The 15,605-nt window shown below is 37.4% G+C and overlaps 4 protein-coding genes across 4 annotated transcripts; 1 reads left to right on the top strand and 3 right to left on the bottom strand.

Annotated features, from left to right (window-relative positions):
* Positions 1-71: 71 nt before the first annotated feature.
* Positions 72-3,845, bottom strand: GCK72_016008 (uncharacterized protein; the record flags this gene model as incomplete). Its single annotated transcript, XM_003094995.2, has 3 exons — positions 72-114; positions 3,555-3,674; positions 3,730-3,845. 3 exons carry the CDS (start codon positions 3,843-3,845, stop codon positions 72-74), a joined length of 279 nt encoding a protein of 92 aa, XP_003095043.2.
* Positions 3,846-4,996: 1,151 nt separating this feature from the next.
* On the top strand, positions 4,997-5,287 carry GCK72_016007 (uncharacterized protein; the record flags this gene model as incomplete). The annotated part of the gene is made up of 1 exon (XM_053731259.1): positions 4,997-5,287. The coding sequence occupies one exon, from the start codon at positions 4,997-4,999 to the stop codon at positions 5,285-5,287; it is 291 nt and encodes a 96-aa protein (XP_053586031.1).
* On the bottom strand, positions 5,009-8,115 carry GCK72_016006 (uncharacterized protein; the record flags this gene model as incomplete). Its single annotated transcript, XM_003095002.2, has 3 exons — positions 5,009-5,945; positions 7,740-7,961; positions 8,012-8,115. The coding sequence occupies 3 exons, from the start codon at positions 8,113-8,115 to the stop codon at positions 5,009-5,011; spliced, it is 1,263 nt and encodes a 420-aa protein (XP_003095050.2).
* Positions 8,116-8,752: 637 nt separating this feature from the next.
* Positions 8,753-15,398, bottom strand: GCK72_016005 (uncharacterized protein; the record flags this gene model as incomplete). The annotated part of the gene is made up of 3 exons (XM_003094990.2): positions 8,753-9,825; positions 13,525-14,174; positions 15,130-15,398. The coding sequence occupies 3 exons, from the start codon at positions 15,396-15,398 to the stop codon at positions 8,753-8,755; spliced, it is 1,992 nt and encodes a 663-aa protein (XP_003095038.2).
* Positions 15,399-15,605: the final 207 nt, after the last annotated feature.

Genomic DNA, 15,605 nt, shown 5'->3' with positions numbered 1-15,605 from the left:
AGATTTTCAATAGAGCGAGATTGCATAGTGTGAAATGTAAGGAAAATTGGTGAAACAGTAACAAAAGATGATTAAGAAATGACTACAGGGCTTTGGGATGCAGGTGGGGGCGGTCTGAAACAAAAAAATTGAATAAAAAGTGTTAATTTTGGGTTAACACAGTCTTCTAAAGCAATAAAAATTTATATTTTTAAATTTTAAAGACATTTTTCTACTGTTCCATTGAAATCTAATAAGTTAGGTAGAAAATTGACCGTAATATTTTGTAAACATGGATTTATACTTTTCAAAAAATTGTATAACCGCTTAAGACGCATTCTCCGAGTCGATCGAGCATCGATCAACTGACCATAGGCACACGAAAAAAGTTGACCATCTCCGATTTTCCTATAATTTTGATCAAAGATAGTATCAAGTGTCTTCAGCAAATTGAGGTACTTTTTGGCCGGGTCCGTCACCAAGGTACCTAGGAAAATCAAAAAATCGATATTTTTCGAAAATTTTTCCTGAAGTAGTTAGGTATGAAATCTCAACGGGAAAGTATTGTAGACACTATTTTAAGCATTTTTTGTATTCAGAAGAAAATTCCAGCTCAACACCTTCATTGTGAAAATTTTCAAAATGTGTGGAATTTTAGGGTTTTATTCATGAAATCGTTTTTATCTCGGCAGTGACCCGAGAAGACGAGGGTTTTTATTTGAAATTCGGAATCTACATAAAATTTGGTATTGGAAACATGCTGTCCCTACTCGCATCCCGAGGACCGAAGTACGGTTTTTGGGGGAAGAATGAGAAAAACTGGGATTTTAATTTTCGAGGTCCTCCGGTAAATCATTTTTGATGTTCCAAAATTACGGTTTTTTAAGTTTTTTTATTCAATCATGTCATTTTTCTTCTGTCCTGACACAATTTTTGATTATACCACGAAAAAATATTCGAAAAAATTGAATTTTTTGAAATTTTGAAATTTTTTTCTGAAATGAATTATTTGAACTGAAATATGAAGGATACCATTATAAAAGTAGGAGGATATGATTGAAACATAATTTAGGTTTATGAAACAACTGATTTCCATCATCGGGTCATCTGCAATTTACGTTTTCAAGATGAAATTCGGCGAAATGCTCAACTTGGGAAGTTGATGCAAAGGAACTTCATATTTGCAACGTTATTCGACTGAATACTGTGTTGAATCTGACATGAAAAGTGAGAAAACGATAAAAATTTACTGGTATAGCAAGATTTTCAAAAAAAAAAGGACTAAAAAGAACTTTTCTGACTTCCAAAAAAGGTCAAACCATTGAACATGTAAGAGTCTAATTTTGTCCTTTTTTTTGAAAGTCTTGCTATACCAGCAAATTTTTATCGTTTTCTCACTTTTCCTGTCAGATTCAACACAGTATTCAGTCGAATAACGTTGCAAGTATGAAGTTCCTTTGCATCAACTTCCCAAGTTGAGCATTTCGCCGAATTTCATCTTGAAAACGTAAATTGCAGATGACCCGATGATGGAAATCAGTTGTTTCATAAACCTAAATTATGTTTCAATCATATCCTCCTACTTTTATAATGGTATCCTTCATATTTCAGTTCAAATAATTCATTTCAGAAAAAAATTTCAAAATTTCAAAAAATTCAATTTTTTCGAATATTTTTTCGTGGTATAATCAAAAATTGTGTCACGACAGAAGAAAAATGACATGATTGAATAAAAAAACTTAAAAAACCGTAATTTTGGAACATCAAAAATGATTTACCGGAGGACCTCGAAAATTAAAATCCCAGTTTTTCTCATTCTTCCCCCAAAAACCGTACTTCGGTCCTCGGGATGCGAGTAGGGACAGCATGTTTCCAATACCAAATTTTATGTAGATTCCGAATTTCAAATAAAAACCCTCGTCTTCTCGGGTCACTGCCGAGATAAAAACGATTTCATGAAAAAAACCCTAAAATTCCACACATTTTGAAAATTTTCACAATGAAGGTGTTGAGCTGGAATTTTCTTCTGAACACAAAAAATGCTTAAAATAGTGTCTACAATACTTTCCCGTTGAGATTTCATACCTAACTACTTCAGGAAAAATTTTCGAAAAATATCGATTTTTTGATTTTCCTAGGTACCTAGGTGACGAACCCGGCCAAAAAGTACCCCAATTTACTGAGAACACTTTATACTATCATTGATCAAAATTATAGGCAAATCGGAGATGGTCAACTTTTTTCGTGTGCCTACGGGTGATCGAACGAGTCAGAGAGTGCGTCTTAAAACATATTTTTGAGTCACTTTGAGATTGGCGTCCTATTTGTGAACTGATTTTGGGGTTGGCAAGGTTTAATACCGTTCAAAAACTATAATTTAAAAAATTTCAAACATTTTTTACTGTTTAAAATTACCTGGAACTAAAATTTCTCTAGTTTCGTAATTTCGAGTCATTTTTTTTACTGTTTCAGAAAAAAAACTTGTTTTCTACCTAAAAATGTCTTTATAGCTGCTTAAAACCAAAATTTTGCGGCTCAGTGACAAATCCAGAACTTAAAAAAAACATTTTTCTAAATCAACACTAACTTTAAAAGAAAATTAATTGATTTTGAAATTGAAATGGTTTGAAAACTGAAAATTTTAAAATTTCAACACATTTTTCTACTGTTTCAAAGAGATTTTATAAATTAGGTAGAAAATTGACATGAGGTTAGCGCGGTTCAAAAAACTGGCATTTCTAAAATTTCTAACTTGTTTTTTACTGTTTCAATGAGATTTGGGAATTTTGAGTCTTTTTTTTTTACTGTTTCAGAAAAATTCTTATTGTCTACCTGAAAATGTCTTTATAGCTGCTTAAAACGGTTTGAAAACTGAAAAGTTTTAAAATTTCAACACATTTTTTTACTGTTTCAAAATTTTTTTATAAATTAGTTAGAAAATCATTCTTATATATAAAAGACAAGTGGTGTTTGTCTGTTTGTCTGAGGCACTGTCCGCAGCGGTTTTGGAAAGAGAAGAGAAACTGAGCCAGCGGGCAAAACCGAACTGGCGTGCTTTGGACAGCGACAGCCGCTTTAGACCACTCGGCCATGCGGGCACGTTCGAAAGTCAATGACGACGTGAATGAAGAGAGACCAGCCGGCTCAACCGCCGAAGGCGGGGGAGACAGGCTGGTTGACAATAATTTTTTTCTGCCAAAAAATTTGAAAAATGAACCGGTTTCGGGGTAAGAAACCGTTTTAAAAACTAAGATTTTCAAAATCTCAGATATTTTTACTGTTTCAGTGAGATTTGACAAGTTAAGTAAAAAAGTTGACTGTTAATTCCAATATTGTAGTAATTCCTACAGAAAATTAAAATTTTGAGTCATTTACCACTATTTCAAGCCTTAGCACACTTTGCAACTCTTCTGTTTTAAAACTAAGCATTCTTATAACTCAAGAAATTTTCAAAATTTAAGACATTTTTAAGTATACGGAGTTAAAACTGTCCTCTTTGACCTGTTTTTCACAGGACATTAAAACTTTGAGCGATTTTTCACTTTAGGATACCTAAAACAGTAAAAAAAACTCACTCCTTCCCCAGCAACACCAACAATTTTTCATTGATCTCTTGCCAGTGCTCCGACTGGCTCTTTTTGGCGGCCTCCGCGGCTCCAGCCGCCCCGGAGAGAGGATTTCCGTAGTGGAGACCTCTGAAATTAGAGGATTAAATTAAATTAATTAAATATGAAAAGGGGGAATGCTTACTTCTCCTTGAACAGCAACTCCAATTTTTCATTAATCTCCTTCAGAAATACACTCGGATCTCTTCTCAGCCGCTCGTCCTGCTCGATTTCGGCGGCTGGTAGGTATTCGGTAGTCATCCGCTTGAAAAATCGATTAAAAAAATGTCAAAAAACCGTTTAAAAAGTATTTAAAAAGGGTGGAAACCTTCTAATACATCAAAAATTGGAGGAAGATCAATCAATACTTTATTGTAGTCAACACAATATGCAAATTGGTGTGATTTGAGATGGGGGGATTGGAAAATAACAGATCGATGAACAATTCTAAAGCGAGAATTAGCAACACGACGGGTTGGGGAGAAGCACTGGGTCAGAAGCAACCCAGAAATTAGAGAAAATTGCACAAAAATTGTCAAAATTGCACAAAAATTGAGAAAAATAAGATAGAGAAGTGAAAAATGAGTGAAAATGAGTCAAAAATAGCTTAAAATCAATCTGAAATTACTACGAACTGCACAAATTTCAGATATACTTTCAAAAAGAACAAAAATGAGATATAGGAGTCAAAAATGGGTGAGAATGAGAGATAAATAACTTGAATTCATGACATAGGTATATTTCAGCTAGTTTAGAAATTTGAGCCTGTTTAGATTCGCCTAACTATGTAAAAACGTGATTTTTGAGTCAAAAATCGATCAGAATAGCTCCAGAAACGAGTTAGAATTGATTCAGGATAGTGAAATTAGCTTGAAATCTATCAAAAGCTGATTAGAACTCTTCGAATCTATAGCAGTGTTGACTAAGTTGAATTTAGTTTCGCCTAATATCTGAAACAGTGAAAAATTACTCCAAAATTTGTTATAATAGCTCTTAAGTTGGTTGAAATTGGCGCAGATTGGTAGTAACTTGACTTTAGGCTTGTTTAGTAGAGCTAAATATGTGAAACAGTGAAAAATTTGGCTTAAAACTGTCAAAAATAGTCTCAGATTTGGCTTTAACACAGTATTAGTCAACTTTGAGTCATCTACGTTTAGCCTACTCTCTGAAAAATCTTTGAAACAGTAAAAATCAGTCAAAAACTAATAGAAACCGCTAGAAAACTGGAATTCAAAGCAAATCTAGTCATGGAAAAACGATAGGAATCGAGTAAAACAGAGAGAAAATGATGAGAAACAGGTAAACAGTAATGCTCATAAATCTAACAGATCTCAGTTGAAAATCTCCAATTTTGGGATTACTGTAGTTAGCACAAAGCGATGGGAACAAAAAGAACGATTACTGTAAGTTGAATGTTACCAAATCTAGTTAGCTTCAACCTCCTCCTCCACATCACTACCATCACTCTCATCCAACTTCTTCCAGCCATCCGAATCGACCGACTCTCTTCTCTCTCCCTCCTCTTCCAGTTCCCCTTCTTCATCAATCTTCAATCCCGCAAAGTATCTCTCCACGGCGTTTGCCTCCTTCTCCTCCTCCATCCGGTACTTCTCCAAGTCATCATCCTGCTTGTCGATAATCACCTGCAACTCTTGCATCGCCTCCGCATGCTCCGCCTCCATTCGTTGAATGCTCTCGTTTAGGAACTCTTCTTGAGCTTTGTGCTCTTGGATATCCTCAAGGAGATTCTCGATCTCCTGTTGAAAATCATCCACGTCTGCTTCTTTGACGAGAAGCTTATCGGACAACTCGTCGATTTTCTTTTGAGCGGTTTCCAGGTCGTTTTCCTTGTTGAGAAGCTTAGCGGATAGCTCGATGATCTCTTTTTGGGCGGTACGGTTGTCTTGCCTGGCCTCCTCCAACTGACGAGTGAGAAGTGCCACGTCGAAGCTGAGATATTCAGAATCCTTCTGCGAATTCTGGAGCTTTTCGGCGTCTGCATCCTCAACGGCGTCCCTTATCTTCCGAAGATCCTCCAACTGCAACTCCTGCTTTCCAATTACATTCAACGCCTTCTGATGCTCCGTCTCCATCGCCTCAATCTTCTTCTTCTGCTCTTCCAACGTCTTCCACAACATATGATCCTTCGCCTCGTAATCCAAACGAAGCTCATGCATGTATTTGACGGTTTCATGGATTTGTTTGGCGTAGTTGCTCACCGAGTTCTCGTAGTACTCCTCGTTCTCTTTCACACTTTTTTTGAGATTTTGGACTTCCGATTCGAGAGATTTGATGTAGTTGTCAGTTTTGGCAGATTGAATTTGGGCCTCCGTGGATTTTGATCCTGCGAAGAAGCTGAGTCTGGAAATGGAACAGTGAATTTTAGAAAACTATGGAATGGTCTGAAAACGCGGCGCCTGACTTCTGCAAAACTTCGTCTTTTTCAACAAACTTTAACGTCGAAATCCAAAATTCACAAAGAAGATTAAATTTTTAAACAGTGAACTTTATTTTTTTTGGAAACAGAGTTGAGCGGAATGCGGTTTTTGAAATGGCGGAAGGCGGAAGACGGAAAGCGGAATGAACATTTTTTGGGCGGAAAGCGGAAGGCGAAAGGCGGAATTGAAAAAAATATCGGCGGAAAACGGGGAGCGGAAGGCGGAAGCGATAATTTTTTGACGGAAGGCGGAAGGCGGAAGGCGGAATAAAACATTTTTTGGCGGAGAGCGGAAAGCGGAAGGCGGAAAGAGAAAAGTGGCGGAAAGCGGAAGACGGAAGGCGGAATTCCGCTCAACTCTGTTTGGAAACTGATTGCGACATAACCAAATTCACGAATTATGGAACTATTCAAGAATGATGGTATCAATAAAGAAAAAATACCTATGAAACAGTAATGTTTAGTTAAAAAAAACCGGAAATTTGTAATTGTTTAAAAGGTAAACCAATTAGTCCAACGAAACTTAAAACCGTATCCCAAAACTACTAACAGTAAAAAATCTGATAAATGAATAGTACTAGAACCTTAATTCAAGAAAAATATTGTATTAGAAAGCGGAAAATAGTAGTATTATCGAAATGTTGATCAGAACTCATTGAAAAAAGGTGAAAACCAGTCAAATAATTTGGATATTTTGAAACAGTAACTATTGTCAAAACTGGAATTCAAAATTCAAGCGATGCATCAGAGAAATTGCAAAAATGGTTGAAAGATCACAGGATAATAGAATTTGAGGAATACAGAATAAAATGTTCCTGAGGTTTTAGAAATTTTGAAACAGTAAGTTTTAGGGTAACTGAGATTAGGATAGTAGGCCCATTGATATTGAAATGAATGAAGGACCAATATACAAGATTTTTTAGGGAAATTTTTGAAACGGTATATAATTTTTGTTGATAATAGAAGGCTAGGCTAGGGTAGGCTTTTTTTTTAACTTTTGAGCTCAAAATGTGCTAAAACAACAAACTGAAAGATCTGGGGCGCCATTTGGCGCTTTTTGGTGGTAAAAAACGATAACCTGACGATCTTAGTGGATATTAGGATTCTGGGGTGACATTGGCGCGTTTTTAAGTTGAGTTTTGACGTTAAAATTAGTTGAAAATGACGAATTTTTGCATTTTCAAAATTTATAGTCTCTGGGGCGCCTTTGGCTCGCTTTCAAGTCGATTTTTGACGCTAAAATTGACTGAAAACGGAGAATTTTTGCATTTTCAGAACTCAAAGCGACTGGGCCATCTTTGGCGCGTTTTTGAGTCAATTTTTCGCGATTTTTTGCATTTTCGGAATTCTGGCGTGCCGTTGGCGCGTTTTCAATCCAAACCCTATTCAAAACCCCGATTTAAAACGGATTATTTTAGATTTTTGACACTGAGGAAAAAAAACGTCTGGGGCTCCTTTAGCGCGTTTTTGAGACAAATTTTGACGTTAAAATTGGCTGAAAATGGCAAATTTTCGCATTTTCAGAACTCAAAGTGACTGGGCCATCTTTGACGCGTTTTTAAATTAATTTTTGACGAATTTTTGCATTTTCGGAATTCTGGCGTGCCGTTGGCGCGTTTTCGGACCAAAAGTTAGATTCTTGACCTCTGGGGCGTCGTTAGCGCGTTTTTGAGTCAATTTTTTTACTTGAATTTTTGAAAAAGTCTACCAACACCTACTTTTTCTCACTCTTCTCCGAACTCTTGCAGGTCTTGCACCCTTTCTGAGCCAACTGATTCATCAGGTACTCAATCGTCTGATCCCTTTCAGCAATAGTCTCACGGAACCCGTCTTCTTTAATCTTATGAGTAATCTCTTGCGACTTTTTGTAGTGTTCTGCCAACTGGAGTCGGCTGATTGCAGACTTGAGTTGCACCTCCAAATCGTCGTGTGCCGAGTACCTGGAAAATCAAAAATCGATTTTTCAGAATTCAGAATTCTAGAAGCTTACGTCTTCGTATACTGCTGTATCTCCTTAGTTTTCTTATCGCCTCCTTGCTTCAACGCATCCTTGAACTTTTCGAATGCGGTACACGATTCGGATAGCTTTTCCATGCTGAAATTTGACTGAAATTTTGTTGAAAATCTGTTAAAAATACATCAAAAATACAAAAAATGAGTAGGTACTAGCAAAGGACCAACTGAACCTTAGTATAGTTTAAAAAATGGCGGGAAAAAGTGAAAATTTTGAATTTATTGCACAATAAATGGAAAAGGCAGTCCCTGATGTAGTATTAAGAATGTAAAAATTTGAAAACGTGGAATCTCGTAAATCTACACAAAGCACCGTAAATCTACAATTGTAAAATTACGGAGGTTCGAGTAGATTTACGAGGGTTACAGTAACAATAAGAATTTGAAGATAACAATGGTAGAATCTGGGTTACTGTACAAAAACAAAAAAGAAAAGAGAATTGGATAATAGGATTTGAATAAGAATCTCGTAAATCCACACTAACCATCGTAATTCTATACTCATGTGGATTTACAAAGGTTAGTGAGGATTTACGAGCGTTACTGTACAAAAACACAAAAATAAGAGAATTTAAGAATGCCCTCGTAAATCTACACCAATCACCGTAAATCTACACCAATCACCGTAAAACTACACGAATGTAGTTTTACAGAAGTCAGTGTAGATTTACGAGACTTTGGTGTGAATTTACAGATGCTGGGATTACTGTAGAGGCGTCTAAGCATCTTGATAGTCACTATCCGAAGTGATGGTGCTCCACGAGTCATCGCTGCCAGACGATTCGAGATTCTCGGCTGGTGATTCTGGAGCCAATTCTTTTGGAGCTGCTTCTGGAGCCACCGACGCTTCCGAATCTGCCGCTGGTGGAGCCGTGGCTTCTGGAGCCGATTCTTCTGGAGCCACTGGTGGAGCCGCCAACGTTGCTCTTGCTGCTGCTATCTCTGCGCATTGATTCTCACGCTGATCCGCATATTCAAAATATTCACGGACGCTGTCTTCCAGGGTTGGGGCTCTTGGAGGCGGAGTCTGACGTCTTGGAGGCGGAGCTTGCGGAGCCTGAGCTTTTGGAGCTGGAGCTTTACCTCTTAGAGCCTTTTTTTGGAGATTTGGAGCTGGAGCTTTACCTCTTGGAACCGGAGCCTGACCTGAAGCCGAAAGCCCACTAAAAGCTCTCGCAAACGCTTCTTCTTTCTCAGCCGACATCCGCCAACCTTCGTATCTGTATTTCGGCGCTCTTGGAGAAGATGATCGATTATAGTACGGATCATAAGATTCCTCCTCAGCTTGATAGGTGACTCCTGAGGTGGGCCTACAATGGTGGAAATGAAACGGAGTAATATATGACCGGTCTTGAACGTCAAGTTGATCAAAACTATGAATTGATGGTTCCGAACGTGCAGACAACATTCCAGATTCCATCTCCTTCCTCAACTTCTCCATATCCTCCTTATGCGCCTTCTTCATCTGATCCATCTCCTTTACCGTAGCCTCCAGCTTATTCGAAACCGCTTGCAACTCGCTTTCCATCGCTCTGACATTCACTGGAGGCAGTGGAGCGTTATTGACGAGTCTTGGAGACTGATAGTAATTGTCCCATGGGCCATTTTGATAGTTCGCAAAGTTTCGAGGCGTGTGGTTGAGCAATGCGGTGACTAATGAGTCGTGATCCTGTTCGGTGGTGGTGGTTGGAGGGCGTGCAGCGTTGAGAGGATTTGGGACTCCATATTGGATGGGATTGAAGCGCGGAGGATTGAGATTGAGACGTGGAAGATGAGGTCCGGTTGAGGCTCCTGGAAGAAGTTTGATTAATTAATTCATTATTAACTTAATTAGTTTTGAAATAACACTATAAACTGTTGAATCATAGTTTTTTCTTAATTTTCAGAAATTTTTCTTTTTTTAAGAGACATTTTTGAAACGGTAAGTTTTGTTGGCTTTGATTTTCAGCTCAAAATGTAAAGTTTCGAAGCTAAAACTGGGGTGACGTTGGCGCGTTTTCAATCCAAAATCTTATTCAAAACCCCGATTTAAAACGAATTATTTTAAATTTTTGACACTGAGAAAATGAAAAGGCGGCTGGGGCGCCTTTGGCGCGTTTTCGAGTCGATTTTTGACGCTAAAACTGACTGAAAACAGAGAATTTTTGCATTTTCAAAATTTATAGTCTCTGGGGTGCCTTTATCTTGTTTTCGAGTCGATTTTTGACACTAAAATTGACTAAAAACGGAGAATTTTTGCATTTTCAGAACTCAAAGCGGCAGGGCTATCTTTGGTGCGTTTTTGAATCAATTTTTGACGAATTTTTGCATTTTCGGAATTCTGGCGTGACGTTGGCGCGTTTTCAATTTAAAAGCTTATTCAAAACCCCGATTTTAAACGATTTATTTTAGATTTTCGACACTGAGGAAATGAAAAAGCGACTGGGGCGCCTTTGGTGCGTTTTTGAATCCACTTTTGCCGTTAAAATTGGCTGAAAATGGCGAATTTTCGCATTTTCAAAATTGGGGCGCCTTTGGCGCGCATGATGATGGCCTAGCAGTTGGATTTCCATATCATTTGAAAGTTCAGAAGGACTAGGATTTTTTAGACCAACAAACGAACAACCGGGATGGATCAATTGAATGTGATGGTCATACTGTCATCAGAAAAGTTTTAGAAACAGTGAAAAAAAGAAATGGCCTAACTAGAGAATTCTAGGCCAGCAAAATATTGTATTTTGAGTAGTTTCGAAATATTGGGGCAAGTTGACCAACAAACTCATCAGAAGAGTGGTGTTTTTATTGCCATAAAGAATTTTTGAAACAGTGAAAAATTGTTAAACCTATGGTGGCTTAACTAGAGGTTTTCTAGAGGGTAATGTTGAAACAGTAAAAATATGGTAAATCTCTGGTGGCCTTGTTGAAGGTTTCTAGGTCAGAAAACGCAATTTGGACCTTATGAAAATAGTAAAGAGTGTACTACTCGAATCAGCCCTGTGAAACACATACAACACTTCCAAAAATTTTGAAACAGTAAAAAGTGAGCAACACTTGGTGTCCTAAAAAGGTGTAAAAATCTCCAAAAATGATGAATGGGTACCAAACTGTAATCAATAAAACGTACCGTTTATACGGTTATACAAAAATTTTGAAACAGAAAAAAATTGAGAAATTTTGGTGGCCTATCTATCGATTTCTACATACTTGTCAACGGGCCGAAACGGGCCGACACGGGCCGGCTCGTAACTCGCGTCAAGAATATAATGAGCTGAAAAATATACCAAAATGTAGATCTCGACGAGTTCTATGTCCGTGACCTACTACGGGCCGGATGACTATTCGGTAATATGCCGCGGGCCGGGCTAGAATGGCGTTTTTGGCCATTTTCGCGTTTTTTGGCACTTTTTCCCGGCCCGCGGCACATTAACGAATAGCCAATCAACTTTTAGTAGATCATAGATATAGAACTCGTCGAGATCTACATTTTGGTATATTTTTCAGCTCATAATATTCATTTTGACGCGAGTTACGAGCCGGCCCGTGTCGGCCCGTTTCGGCTCGGTTGACAAGTATAGATTATAATTAGTGAGTTTTTATTGGCCAGCAAGTCGTAGACCGAGTTGTTTCAAAATATTGGAGCGGTATTTGCATTACTCGTATCAGTGGTTTCAAGCACATTCTACTTTCCACAAATTTTGGAACAGGAAAAAATCAGATGGAGGTCTGCGATCAAAAAAACGTGACGTTTATACTGCTATAAAATATTTTTGAAACTGTAAAAAATTGTTAAATCATGGTTGGAAATTGAGAAATCAATGCATCAGTGGTTTCAGGCACATACAACATTTCCAAACATTTTGAATCAAGGAAACAATGACGGACTCCTGGTGTCCAAACAGATAAAGTAGCAGAACTTTAGTAAAATTCTCCAAAAATGATGTAGTCGAAGTTTAGAGGTCCTTCTTTCGTTGCATCAGTTAATTTCCGTGTTTATATTGCTATCAGAAAATGTTGAAACAGTAAGAAAATGGTGAACCTCTGGAGGTCTTAAAACGCAATTTTGACAAAATATCAAAAAAAAAGTTTCCGAAACATTATGAGGAATATACGTTATCTCAGCATCACTGGTTTCAGTCACATTCTACTTTTCACAAATATTGAAACAGTAAAAAATCACCTGGAGACCTGGCTGGAGAGTTTTTAGGCCACCAAAAGGGATTTTGATAATTTTTAAAGTTAACAACCTTAAGTACTGCATGGGTACCAATAAAACTTAAAATTTATGCAAAATTCCAAAGTTTTAATCAGTGAAAAACGCGACCAATCTGCGCATCAAGAAAACGTGACGCTATAACTCCTATAAAATATTTTTGAAACGGTAAAAAATTGTAAAATCATTGCCTAGCTAGTGGGGTTTTTAGGTCAGCTAGCCGTCGTGTTGAGTATCTTTTAAACATTGAAGGAAATTGAGAAATCAATGCATCAGTGGTTTCAGGCACATACAACATTTCCAAACGTTTTGAAACAAGGAAACAATGACGGACTCCTGGTGTCCAAACAGATAAAGTAGCAGAACTTTAGTAAAATTCTCCAAAAATGATGTAGTCGAAGTTTAGAGAGGACTACGATCGACGGATCAGTTAATTTCCGTGTTTATATTGCTATCAGAAATTTTTGAAACAGTGAAAAATGACAAGAGCTGGAGAATTTCTAGGCCACCAAAAGGGATTTTGATCATTTTAAAAAGTACAAGCCGTGTTCAAAAAATGAGAATTAATGACCGTTTGTTTTGCCGATCAGTAAACTAAAGTTAATGTATTGCAATCAGAAATTTTTGAAACAGTGAAAAAATGGTGAACCTAATTACCCTGGTGGCCTAATTAAAGGTTTCTAGGCAAGAAAACGCAATTTTTTTGAAAATTTCTTTAGAAAGAGGCTAAAAATTGTGCAAACTCCAGGACGTGCTGCATCAGTAGAGCGCCGTGTTCATATTGCTATCGGAAATTTTTGAAACAGTAAAAAATGTGGGTTTTCTAGACCAAAAAATAGGATTTTTATTATTAGAATTTAAAATTGATACAAAACTCATCAATAAAGAACACATTTTAAAAATTACGCAGTTGTCCAGTATGCGCATCAATAAAACGTGACGTTTATACTGTCATAAAGTATTTTTGAAACAGTGAAAAAAAAGGTGAACCTAATTACCCTGGTCGCCTAATTAGAGGTTTCTACGCCAACAAGTGATATACTGCTCATCACTAGATTGAGGTTTATGTGTTGCAATAAGAAATTTTTGAAACAGTAAGAAAATGATGAACCTAATTACCCTGGTGGCCTAATTAGAGGTTTCAAAAAGGATTTTTAGCTCCAAAGCGCGCCTAAGACGCGCTAGACCACTAAAACTCAGTTTTCTACCGATTCTAATTCTAAAAACGCGCCGAAAGGCGCCTCAGATTCCGGAATTTCATATTTTTGAGCTTCAAAGTTTCAAATCGTTTTCTAACCAACCTTGTTGCATCCTATTCGGAATCTTCGTCTCCTGCACTATCTTGAGCTTCTTCTCCGTCTCCTCCTTCAAAATATTCGCCATATTCAGCTCTCCCTTCAGAATCTCAATAGTCGCAGCCTGTTCCTCATTCTTCTTTTCGATTCGTGCAATCTCCTCAGCGCTTTTATGAGTTTCCAGTTGGTAGTAGATTTCTTTCAACTCAGAGGTCACTTCTTTAAGACGGTCTTCGAGATTCCTATTGTTCTGAGTGATTTCATCGATTTGTGTAGTGTTGGCCTTGATTTGAGAGTCATAGGCTTTCCGGGCGTTATCCAATTGCCAGTTATCCTCCGTCAACTGTGTATTCTTTTTCGACAACGCTTCAATCGCCTCGTTCTTTAATTTCAGCTGATGTTCCATCTCCTGCTTCTCCGCCTTCAACGCATCCAGACTCTTATCAGATTCCTCTAGAATCAAGGCGACTTGATCGGACATTTGAAACTTCTGGATTTCCATCGCACGCTCCTTTTCGATCACTGCGTTATGGGCTCCGCGGAGTTGCTCGTTTTCGGCGAGAAGCTGAGCCATATAGCCGGTGTGGGCGTCGTTGGAGAGGCGGAGCTTCTCGTCGACGCGGATCGAGGGCGAGGACTTTTGCCAGTCGAGGATTCTGAAATTGGGAAAATTGTCTATCGCTATCACTAGATCAAATTTTGGGGGATTTTTCATGAAAATCGTTAGAAAAACTGGCAAATCGTGAAAAATCACACTTTTAAGCTCTAAATTTGCAATATTTTAGCTGAATTTTTGAGATTTTGAGCAGAAAAGATCAGCATTTTGCGGAAATTCTTCATTTTCCATTGATTCTGACCAAATTTTTGTTATTTTTACTCATTTTGTACCTATAAAGTATATTTCCAATATTATGTCAATTAAAAAATTATTTTTTAATTGTTTCTTTTTTGGGAAGTAAATGGGTGAAACAGTAAATTCAAAAAATTACGACTTTATGAATTAAAATTATTTCCCCTCGAAACCGGAAGTCTAGTGGGGCGCGTTTGCACACCACTTGGTTGAGTCGCCGCTCAGTCAAATCGCGTTTCAAAACTCTGTCACCCTGTGAGATTTCTAACTCTACAATACTAAAAAATGCATTTTGATTGGAAAATAATCTAACATTTTGGAACAGTAAGTTTTTAGCAACATTTGAGAGAAAAGCAAGAACATTTTCACTCATTTATTAAGAAAAATCACTTTTCAAATTTAAATTCTTAATAATTGTCACAAATTGGTTAAAAATATCCTCAAAGTATCTTTTCAAATAGAAAATTAAAATAGAAACAGTGATTTTTTTAAATCAAATCCGGGAAAATGAAAATAAAATGGGTAACGGAAACTCAAAATCGATATAAACATAAGCCCATGTGCTGAAACAGTAAGAAAATTCAGTAAATTAGGAGACTCTTCGCTACCTACAGTAAGCCCCGTAAATTCACACCATAGTTTTTGTAAGATTTCAGTAAGCAGCATAAGCCTTCGTAAATCTACATATGATGTCGTAAATTTACCCGTTTTCGGAAATTTGTAATTCTACAGTAAGTCATGACCCTGTAAATCAAACTCACGTGATCAAATGGCTATTTCTCTCCTTATCCAACGCCTCTTTCAATTCCTTGATAATCTTATCCTTTTCCTGATTGTCTTCCACACAATTCAACAGGAATGTGACCTCCTCTTCGGTCCCTTTCATTGGGAACTGGAAGTTTCTCACAGCAAGTGAGGATTTCACCGTACTTTGGAAAGTGGGGTCCGTTTGAAAACGCTCCCGAAGGGTCTGAAGACCTTCAATTAGTTGGTCCAGGCCGGATGCTTCTTTTGAAGCGTCTTGTCCCATTTTATCTGGAAAAACTTGAGATTTTGATTAAAAATATGTGAAAATCAGAAAAAAATTACAAAAAAATGAAGTCAAAGATATTGAAAAAGGGGGTTAAACCTTCAAATAAAAAACAAAAATCGGTGTAAATCGGGTTATAAAAATGAAAAATGATTTATTTGGCATTGAAGAGAGAGATCATTGGGTCGATTTACGGGGAAAGAAAAA

The sequence above is a fragment of the Caenorhabditis remanei genome, chromosome IV, assembly GCF_010183535.1.
Source record: "Caenorhabditis remanei strain PX506 chromosome IV, whole genome shotgun sequence".
NCBI lineage: Eukaryota > Metazoa > Nematoda > Chromadorea > Rhabditida > Rhabditidae > Caenorhabditis > Caenorhabditis remanei.
Note: the sequence above shows the minus strand (reverse complement) of the source record. Positions and strands in the feature narration are given on the sequence as shown.